General features: G+C 20.3%; 1 protein-coding gene across 2 annotated transcripts; it reads right to left on the reverse strand.

The window, feature by feature from the left end:
* Positions 1-129: 129 nt before the first annotated feature.
* On the reverse strand, positions 130-6,738 carry LOC127286700 (ETS homologous factor-like). 2 transcript variants are annotated; one of them, XM_051313234.1, is made up of 7 exons: positions 5,994-6,738; positions 3,289-3,418; positions 2,562-2,816; positions 2,281-2,346; positions 1,454-1,528; positions 819-1,014; positions 130-381 (listed from the first exon to the last, which is right to left on the reverse strand). In XM_051313234.1, exons 1-7 carry the CDS (start codon positions 6,033-6,035, stop codon positions 270-272), a joined length of 876 nt encoding a protein of 291 aa, XP_051169191.1. In that variant the 5' UTR covers positions 6,036-6,738; the 3' UTR covers positions 130-269. The 2 variants fall into 2 exon arrangements, with proteins under 2 accessions (XP_051169191.1, XP_051169190.1); XM_051313233.1 differs by having other exon boundaries at positions 1,454-1,534; positions 5,994-6,730.
* Positions 6,739-11,928: the final 5,190 nt, after the last annotated feature.

Raw genomic sequence — 11,928 nt, forward strand, 5'->3', positions numbered from 1 at the left:
GAAAGCAATTTTCATTTTGCGCATGAAAGGAAGCTTTAATTAAATAAATGTACATTTTTAAATATAAATAAAAATTCCGCTTTAGACTTAGAGCAAGCTTTACAGATTTACAAAAAACAAAACAAAAAATATTGTAATATAACTCTTTATTGGAAATATATATAAACTATTTACAATATCATGAAGTAATGTGTATTTTTTTCTTTGTCTCGAAAATTAAGTACAAATCATGAAAAAATCGAATTTTTCCTTTTTTTCTTTTTCTGCATTCAATAACGGAAATTAGGATTATCCGTTTGCCATCCAGTGGCATTGGGTCCAAATTGATAAACTAATCTTCTTCCCAGAACCGGAAGGAATATTTTTCGTTTATAATAATACCTGGAGGTGAGAATTATTTTTAATTTATTGAGAACAATTTTTTTTTTTTGTAAGGAATTTAATTTTTAACAAGGAGAAAAAATAATAAATATGAATAAATAAAATTTTTTAAATGAAAATTTAATAAATAGAACTTTTTTTGTAAAAAAAAAATTTTCTTTATAAATAAAAATATGTTTTTTCCTAGAATTGAAAATTTCTTTATAAACAGAAATTTGTTTTTGTAAAATAAAAATTTATTTTATAAATAAAAATATTATTATTATTATTATTGTTATATTATGATATTAATAATAATAATAATAATAATAATAATTAAAAATGTTTTTTTGTAAAATAAATTTTTTTTATTAAGGTAATTAAAATGTTTTTTTTGGAAAATAAATTTTTTTTTTACGAATAAAAATGTTTTTTTGTAAAATGAAATATTTCTTTACCTCATAGCTCTGCTAAGTTTTTCGTAAGTCATTTTTGTATTTCCTTTACGAGATCCCCAAAGTTTGGCAACTTCGTCACTCCTGACGAATCGAAATTTCGCCTGGGAATAATCTTCCCAGCAAATAAGGCTTGGACATGTTTTTCTATTTCTCAATAGATCCCTTATAAATTCCCACAATTTTCCTTGACTTCCGGCTGTTAAACATTTTAATATTTTTATTATTGTTAAATTAAAAAAAAAAAATTTCTTAGTTTTCTTAGTATTTTAATTTTTTCAATCAATTATAAATTAATTTAATTAATGATGGGATAAAATTAAAATTATATTTTATAAAATTTCAAAAATTGTTTACTTTGAAAGAAAATATAAAATAAATTAAATTTAAAAAAATATTAAATACAACAAAAATTAAATTATAATTGGAACATTTTTCAAAATTGTTTATACAAATTTTTTTTCATATTAAAAAATATTAAATTTATAAATTAATAAAATAAATTAACTTTAAAAGCTTTATTGCAAACTAAAACCCTTTAAATTTTGCAATATTTAAAAATTTTTTTTTTTTAAATAAAACTACTTTAAAATTAATTCTCAATATTTAAGAAAAAAAAAATATATAAATCCTCTTACATGGTTTTTTGGTTTTTAATAATCTAGGCCTTCCAGGAGGACGTTTTGTAGAGATTTCTATACTGTTTTCCGATTCTGCATCTAAAAAATAAGGAAATTCTGTTAAAAAGAATTTGAAAATTAAAAAAAAAAAACCATTTAAAAGAAGATTTCATTTTTTTTCCTATTCGAATTTCTATTTTTTTTTCTCAAACGATTTTTTGTTCAAAGAGAAAACTAGAAAAAAGAATGAAAAATTTTTTGTTTTTTTTTTTAAATTGTAAATTATATATTGCATAAAATATTAATGTTATCTAAAATAGTTTTTGTAAAGAAAATTAAAAAAATATAAGAAATAACAATATTTAACTGAATAATCTATTTTTTTTTTTTAAAGAAAAACAAAATTAAAGAAAAAATATATCAACAAATGTACGCAATAAATAAAATAAATGTCGATAGAAAATTGAAATGCAGCTGTTAAAAATGGATAAACAATTGCCTTGTGTGGAAATAATAGACAACAATTAACTAAGTTCTATATAGGCAATTAGTGCAGATAAATGTTAAAAAGTATTGAAACTTGTTTGCAAAATGCAAAATAAATTTTTTTTTTTTTTTTAGAAATAGAACATAAAATATTTATAATATTCTATAATTTTTATTCATTTATTGTTTTTATTATTATTAATATTATTTTTATTTTCATTATTATTTTTTATTATTATTATCATTATTATTTTATTATTATTTTTATTATTATTAATATTATTTTTTTATTACAGATTCGTTTTTTAATATATTGAAGATTTTTTCTATTTTTACAAAATGAGACAAAAAATCTTTACCGGATGCATTAGTTGAACTCATCGTTGCGCTTTCGTCTTCAGATTGTCTTGGAAATGCGTCAAAGTCTAAAAAAAACGAGAAATTCGCATTTTTTATTATTTTATATTTATTTAGCCAGTGAATAAATTAGAGAATAAAATGAAATATTCTTTTTTAATTTTCAATAACAATTTTTTTTTTCTTTGATGGCATTTTAGAATATTTAATTTTATTTGAAATTGACGTCGTCGTGTCAATAACATTAATTTTTTTTTTTTTTTTATGTTACAACGTAATTTACTTAGATTTGAATTTCTTTGCGAATGAAGAAGATCATAAAGACGTTCGCCGTAAATGGAGTCGTGGGCAATAAAATCATTTCTTGTTAGGGTGATGAGATCTTTGCCAGGAATTGCAAGACTGTGTTGTATCGAACTGTATGATTGTCCCATATGGGAAGCTGCTGATATTAACCAATTAATCGTCTCCTCTTGACACCAGTCCTTAATTGGTTTTTCCGACCATCCCGCACCATCTGATTCTTCTTTTTCTTCACCTTTTGAAAATAATATATTAAATTTTTTTTTTATTTTTATACGATTAATTATTTTTTTTTTCATTTTTATATGATTAATTTTTTTTTCCTTTTTTATACGATTAATTTTTTTTTTTATAATTCAAAAAATTTTGTTTTATAATTTTAATTTTGTAAACGACAATTTTTTTTTATAATTCTAATTTTATATACGACAATTTTTTTTTTTTATGATTCAAATTTTGTATACGATACATTTTTTTTATAATTCTAATTTTGTATACGATAATTTTTTTTTTAGAATTCAAAAAATCTTTTATACGATTCATTTTTTTATAATTCAAAAATAAATTTTGCTTATTAAATCGTTTTTTTTTTTCAGAACGCCTCAAAAATATATTTTTAAAAGGGCAAAAAAGAAAAAAAATGGAAAATAAAAATTTTAAAATAATGCAAATGAATTTTTTTTTTTAATATATTCTTTTTACTTTACCTAATGTACACTTTTTCCTAGAAGTTTCTTGCAGTCTTGCGACAAGTGAATTAGTTTTTTGAGTAGAAATTGAATCCATATCTAATAATAAATGATCGCCTTCCTCGTCATTTAACGCGCTATAGTAATTCTAAAAAAAGATATTTTATTTTCAATTGTTTAATTAATAAAAATAAATATTGTTTTATTAAAAATTATAACTTTAACAAATACCTAATAGTCTACTAAACTAATAATTATTATACTGATGATAAATTATTGTAAATAATAATAATAATAAAAATAAATAATCAATAATACAAAAATATTAAAAAATAACACAAAATAATAAAAAATAATAGTAAATAGTAAAAAAAAAATAAATATAATAACAATATTGGTGTTAAAACAAATAAAAACTGACAAAATTATATTTTATATTATTAAAAATTTTTATTGCAAATTTTTTTTTTTAGTGTTTTATAAAATATAAAAAAATGAAATTCAGAAAAAAAAATTGTCAGTTTGTGAACAAAACAAAGCTCAAGGTTTTGGCATACATTTACAGTGTGACAAATATTTTGAAACCTTATCTGAAATAAATTGTACTCCAACAGATATTCAAGGAGAATATATAGATATATAAAATAGCAATTCTCAATTTTTTTCTACAATATGCAAATATAAGTAAAATAATTTTTTTTTTTTTTTTTTTAATTTTAATTCATTAAAACAATAAAGGTGTATTGAAAAATTCAAAATAGAAAAACTAATTGTAAAATTTAATGAATAATAATTTAAAAAGGAAAAATTTAATAAATTTAAAAAAGATAATAATAAAATAATAAAAAATATAAAAATTTATTTTCGTAACAAAAAAAATCAAAAAAATATTAATTCAATATTTTAATTTTTCATTACATGCGACAAATAAAAAAAATTATAAATTTAAATTTCATTGTATAATTAAATTATTCATATATATATAAATTGAGATTATTTTTAAAGTCACACTTTTGTTTCATTATTATATTTTATATGTATTTATAATTTTCAAAAAAAAAAAAAATTGCGTCATTTATTATATTTTTTATGTAAATAACAATACATCTCTGAATATTTTATTAAATAAACAAAAAATTTCATTCATTAATTAAATCAATTAATTTAAATAAAAATTAGCTGAATAGTAGATTCAAAACATTGTAAAATTGAGAAAAAAAATGTTTGCTCCAAAAATTAATTTTTTTTTTTTTAATATTTAATGAATAAATTAGAAATCGTGCCAAAATTTATAATCTTTGTACGAATATATTTAATTATTACAGAGAGATAATTTTAAGCGATAAAAAATGAGGTTTCAGAAATTTTATCTTTTTTATTTTATATAAAATTAAAAAATACAAATTTAACCTAAAATTATGAAAAACAATTTATTTAAAAAATTGTTTTTTAAATACATCAACGAAATTTAACTTTCTAAATTTTTGATAAAAAAAAAAACAATCAAGTATAAATTATTTATTTTTCTCTTTTATAACTCAATATTTTCTGCAAATTAATTTTTATCATTTTTTTTTTTTTTAATTGTAAGACAACAAATTTCTAAACAAAAAAATTTTTTAAAAAAGTTTTTGAATTTCAAATATTTTATTTTCAATAAATTTAAATTTAATTTTTTTATTCTCTTTTTTTGTAATTGTAAGCCCGTGCATTGTAAAAAAAAAAAATTCAAATATCCAAAAGTAAATATACCTAATGTAAAATAATTTTTGTAAAAAAAAATTCCTATTTATTTAGTTATGAAAAAAATATATTTTTTAAACGAAAAAATATGTAAGTCATATTTTTATTATAAATTATCCATTTTTATAATAATAATTATTTTTATCATTATTATTATTACTATTGTTATTATTATTATTATTATTATTATTATTATTATTATTTATTATTATTACTATTATTACTGCTATTATTTTTGTTATTATTATTTAATATTAATTTTTATAAAAATAATGTAAAATATTCAATAAGCATTTTTAGAAAAATCATAAAATGAAGTAAAAAATAAAATAAATAAATTTATTTAACAGTCAAAAAATCAGAAAAATAAATCTAGAAAATTTATTTCTATAAATATTTAAATTTATATAAATGATATTTAAAGAAAATAATATATGGTTGAGAAAAAAATTGAGTATAAAACTTAAAAACTATAAATATCGTAAAAAAAAGAAAATTAAAAGTCGTTCAAGTTTACTGTATAATAGTTTAGTATTTTTCTAACTCAATTTAAAAAAAAATATTATTTAGCAAAACTTTTAAAAAAAAAAATTAAAGAAATAATTTAAAAATAAAATAATTTTTTTTAAAGAAAAAAAATATTTCAAAATTAAAATTATAAATAGGTAATAATAACAAAAAATAAAATTTCTTTATTAAAAAACAAATTGTAAATAATAATTATATTTTGTTAATATATATTAATTATTATTATTATTATTATAATATTAATGTTATAATTATTTATTATTAATTTTATAATTATAAATAAACTATTTTTAATAAATTTAAAAAAATTTTATTAACTTTTGTAATATAAGTTTACAAAAAATAAAATCTAATCTTGATAATAATATTTGACAAAAACAAAAAAAAAACAAAATTTTTCAAATAAAAATTTTAATTTATTATTAATTTTATATTGTATTATATAAACTTACATCGGGAATGCCACTTTTTTGATAATCCATGTAAGGATCCATTTTTGGTATGATGCAAAAAAGAAAAAAAAAAAATCACTCAATATTTGTAAACAGAAGTCTCAAATCTCTTCACACAAGTTCAAACACACATAATAATATCAATAAAGAGATTATTATGAAAGCAAAGTTTTAAAATAATTGCGAATAAATAAAACAAAATTTAAATTCCCTCCATTTCACAAAAAAAAAAAAAAAAAAAATTATATATAAATATTACGTCATTCCGAACAGAAAAAAAAATATCACCACATTGTTTCAATCGGCAAAAAACAATTTTTTTCACTGTTATTTTTTTTTTTTTTTAAACAAAAAAATTCACTTATTCGACAATAAAAATTGTTAATTTTCTTTGAAAATACAAAAAAAAAAAAATTAAATATATAAAAATAAATATAAAATATAAAAGAGCGCGCAAAATAGACTGGCGCGCTTCAATATACAAGAGCAAACTGCTATAGGAGGGTTTTTAATCGCAAAAACTGTCTTGAATAAGTTCAACGTCATCACGAGGAGCGCGCGACTTTCCTCATAGAGGTTTTTTTTTTTTTCTTTTTTTTTTTTTTTGCTTGCTTGTGTTTGTATATTCGTTTTAAATAATCATCATCACATGTAAAAGAGCAAATGCCACATAAATGTGTGTGTATTTTCTCTCTCTGGGGATTTCCCTCTTCTCTCGAAGTTCATACATCCAATCAGTCAGATCCAAATCCCCACTCTGAAAGCCTCACTTCACTGACGCACGATAAACAAGTTTTAATTTTATTTTTAGTATACATATATATACATATATATAACGTATACATTCATAGATGAGTGTGCGCTGACCGAATAAATGCGATTCTCTTTTCTGTATTCACAGGTGTTTGAAACATATATATACTTACACAAACGACGCACTTCGATTTTGTAATATATATATCAAATTAATGGAAATTTTTTTTTTTTTTGATAATTTGTTATAAAAATTTTTTTTTGCTCTTTTAATTTTGGATTTATTTAGTTTTTTTTTTTTAATTATAATATGAATTCGGAAAGTTTGGAATTAAAAAAAAAATCGGAGAAAGGAATTATTTATTTTCTTTCGAGAATGGAAATAAAAGAGATTTGTAATTTATATATTTCTATAGAACCAATAATAACAATTTTTGTTGAAAATGATTTGTTTCTCGGTAATTTAATCAATTTTAATCCGAACACACTTTTGCAAATGATAAGATATTGCGTGAGATGATTTTTTTTTTTTTTTTTTAAAAGACTACAGATTGTACAAAATTGAAATAATTTTTTTCGTTTTAATAAATTTGTATATTTTTTTTAATTTTTCAAAATAGTATTACGAATTTTATTGGTTTAAATAAATAAACTGAAAATTTATCGGAAAAACAATTTTTTTTTCTTCCAAACGTTTTGACGAGTTTTTGAATTATAATATTTTGTTTTTACAAATTTTATTCTTTTCTGGATTTCCTATTTTTTTTTTTTTTTCATTTTCTACAATTTTCGTATTTTCCCAATTTTTTATCTCAAATTCTCATTTTTTGAAGATTTCATCAATTTTTTGTATTTATTTATTTTATTTTCTATTTTTTCTTTAATTTTTCGTGATTTTTCCCTTAAATTTTCATTTTGTAAAGAAAATATAAATTTTTGTTTACATTTATTGACTTTACTTTCTACTTTTTCGTCGATTTTTTCATTTTCTAAAATTTTCATATTTTACCAATTTTTACCTCAAATTCTCATTTTTTGAAGAATTCATAACTTTCTTTAGTTTTTTTTTTATATTAATTTATTTATTTTATTTTCTATTTGTCTTTAATTTTCGTAATTTTCCCCTAAAATTCTCATTTTGTAAAAAATATATAAATTTTAGTTTACATTTATGGATTTTACTTTCCACTTTTCTGTCGATTTTTCCATTTTTTTAAATTTTCGTATTTTTTCAATTTTTACCTTAAATTCTCATTTTTTGAAGATTTCTTAAATTTTACTTTCTACTTTTCCGTCGATTTTTTCATTTTCTAAAATTTTTGTATTTTTCCACTTTTAACCTCAAATTCTCAATTTTTTTTAAGAATTCATAAATTTTCGTATTTTTAAACATATTTTTCCTATAGATTATCATTTTTTAAAGAATTATTTATAATTTTTATTATTTATTTATTTATTTTACTTACTATTTTTCGGTGGTTTTCGATTTTTTAAAACGATTTTTTGTAAAAAATTGATTGATTTATTTTACAAACTGGACCAAAATTTCTCAATTTTTGATGATTTTTAAATTTCTCGATTTTTTATTTTTAACTAATTATTTCCTCCAAAATCTTTTGTTTTGATTTTTTTTTAAACTCTTGTTTTTTTTTTTTTTTAATTTCTTCCTCAAACTTTCCTTCTATTTTTGGATTTCCTAAAATTTTTTTTGTACAAACAAGATAAAAATGTAAATTCAATTCCATTATTTTGAGAAATTATAAAATTCTCGATTTTTCTTTCAATTTTCCTTTTTTTCAATATTCTTACAGTATTTTCCTTAAATTTTCTATTTTCTGTTTCATTTCTAAAATTTCATTTCTTCTTTCAATTTTCCACTGTTTTGGGAAATTTCCATAAAATTCTCTATTTTTTTTTTCAATTTCATTGACTATTTTTTTATTTTATTTATTTACATTTTTTTTTCACTTTTCCAAAATTCTCGTTTCTTTTCTTTTAATTTTTTTTCCCCTAAACAAAATGGTAACAATTTTATTAAAACATTTTACACTATTAATATTCATAATTAGCCTATTATTATTTTTTTTTTGTTTGCAAAAAAAAATGGTTTTATTTTCTACTAAAAATAAAAATGAGAGATGAACTCAGAGATAAAGGCCTATAACAATCTTAATTATTATCTTATATCATTCATCTTATCAAAATTGAAAAACGTCATAAATAAAAAGAACGCTCATTAAAATCGCCGAAAATAATTTCTTTTTTTTTTGCGATGCCCTTCATCAATCAAATATTGATATTTATAATTTCGAAATTTAAAAATGTAAATTAAAATTTTTTTTTATCAATATTGAAGACACATATTAATTTGCATGTAACATATATATTTAAATTAATTAAAATTGTAAATTAAGATATATGCGTGTATTTTTATAATTATCAGTTTCAAGTTTTACCTATCAAAATTTTATTACGAACTTTAAAAATAATGAAATAAGACTTTTTTTTAAATATCTCTCTCTTTTTATAATAAACTCATGTGGAAAATTCATATTTGCGTCCTTCAATTAAAAATAACAATAAGTAAATAGTCATAAAAATTTTCCTCAATTTAATCTTTTATCACCTACACAACATTGTAAATAACACACTGCACATTGTAGATTTAGAAATAAGATATAATTTCATGTGCTTGGAATAATGAACCGAATATACGAGGAAAAATGAAAAAAAAGTTATTATTATTTTTTTAATAAAGGATAATGTGCAATATATATATATATACATATGACTTTGCAAATGTGCATATGAAAACAGGGAAGTACTCTTGAACTTGAATCTTTATTGCATAATTTACGTAATGATAACACCACAAAAATTTTTTTTTACCCAAATGGGATTTACTGTATATCAAACTATTTTTCCATTTTCAAATTGTATAATTTACACATTTTATAATTTATTTTTCACTGAAAAATAGTTTTTGTCAATTTTTGTATATATTTCTCATGTTTACGAAAACCGAATAATCACATAACCTAAAATTTATATGTCATTTAGAGAGAAAATTCTCAGAATGCACCTGGGGAATTCCCATTTAACAGAATAGTTTGAAATAAATGGATCTGGAACAATTTTACCGCGAGTTTTAAAATTAACCAATCATAATTTTCATTGCTGATGTCTGATTGGTTAATTTTAAAACTCGCGCTAAAATTGTTCCGGTTTCATGTTTCGTTTATTTTAAACTATTATGTTAGAGGGGAATTCCCTACTTCGAGAATTTTATCAAAAAATTGACGATTTGCATACCCAGATAACACACGTACTAGTACGGTAGTAGTATAATACTAGTACGACGTACTAGACGTACTAGTACTGTACCAGCCATGTACCTTCGCACGGTACCAGGTACTGTACTAGTACGGCGTACCAGTATGCAATATCGGTAGAATACGAGTACTATACTGCCGTCCCAACAAGAGTAGCAGTAACTACATTTTGGTTAAGTCACTTATTGGTGGCAGTGGCAGTGGCAAGTAGGTGACTCATCCTAAATGCAGATACGGTTATTCTTGATGGGGCGGCAGTATACGAGTACGACGTACTGAAAACTTTTGTGACTTAGTATAACGTACTGTTATTGTACTGGTACAATACTAGTATGATGTACAATATAAAATATTATATACCCTCCCCTTTCTCTTCCCACAATAGTATTTTCATTATTTTCATTTATTATTCAAAAGAAAATCTGTGGGAGAACTGAAATAATAATAATTCATTTTTATTGAATCATTTTTTTATTTACATCATATATGTAACTTGTATTCTCACTTATCTTAAAATATCTGGTGTTTTATATTATTTTAATTACTTAACTTTATCAAATATTAATTGATTATTTCTTTACATTTAAACATTATTTCAAAAGAATTTTAAACTTGATGTTATAAATTGCTTTGAAATTTGCTTTGAAAAACATATTATCACATCCTAACCTATAAATATGTTATATGTATAAGAAAAACTATAACGAAATAACACACAATTGAATTTAAAAATATATCAATATGATCAAGACCGAATTTATGAATTTTTCTCATTATAAATGTAAAAGATTTTGATGTTTTTCAATGAAATAACATCACGGCACCATGTCAAAGTAAAAGAATATAAATCTTATAAAGATCGATGATTTAATATAAATTTAATCTCGGATATTCAAGATAAGTACAGAAGCACAAGTTACAAACGTTAATACTCTTTTGCTGCATCATAAACCACTTTTTTCACCAACATTTATTGCACCGTTTTCAGTGACGCGTTCATATTTGACAATTGTCAAGAAAGTGAGGTTGGGTTGGCATTACCAGCAAAGACTCCCAGTACGACGTACCAGTATTATACTTGTATCGTACAAGTATGTTGTGCTTCTTATTTCAGAAGTACGACGTACTGGTATTGTACTAGTACTATACTTTTATCGAGTAATCATATTTTACAATTCTAACAGTACGACATACTTTTATTGTACTAGTACCGTACTGGTACGACATATATCATTATTTTGTACTTGTATAAAACTAGTATAATACTAGTACGCCGTACTCGTAAATAACGATTAGTACGCTTGGTTATCTGGGTATGTATGAATTTTAGGGATTTTAGGTTATGTGATTATTCGGAAAATATATAGAAATCACAGAAATTAAAGTAAAATGATTATATAATTATATAATTACTTTAAGTACTTCAATTATAATTTGTTTATAATATTTCGGATAAATAAAAAATAGTTTAAATGATATTATCCTTTTTTACGATTATGACAAAATTTAATTATTAAAAAATAATTGATAATTATGTCAATTATTTTTTGATAATTAAATTTTGTCATAATCGTAAAAAAGGATAATAATATTATTTAAACTATTTTTTATTTATCCAAAATATAAACAAATTATAATAGCGGAAAATACTTGAAGTAAATAAATAATTATATTAATTGCATGGATTTTGAAAATTAAAAAAAAAAAATAAAAAACGATTCAGCATTAATTTGTATTATTATTCACTGTCGCATTAATAATTTTTATTTATTAATTTTTTTAAAGATACAAAAAATTTCGTTTTTTAAAAAAACAAAAATTTAAATTTCTCTCGTACAATTTCCATTTAT

The sequence above is a fragment of the Leptopilina boulardi genome, unplaced genomic scaffold (assembly GCF_019393585.1).
Source record: "Leptopilina boulardi isolate dan_hultmark-lab unplaced genomic scaffold, ZJU_Lbou_2.1 LbouV2_362, whole genome shotgun sequence".
Lineage (NCBI taxonomy): Eukaryota > Metazoa > Arthropoda > Insecta > Hymenoptera > Figitidae > Leptopilina > Leptopilina boulardi.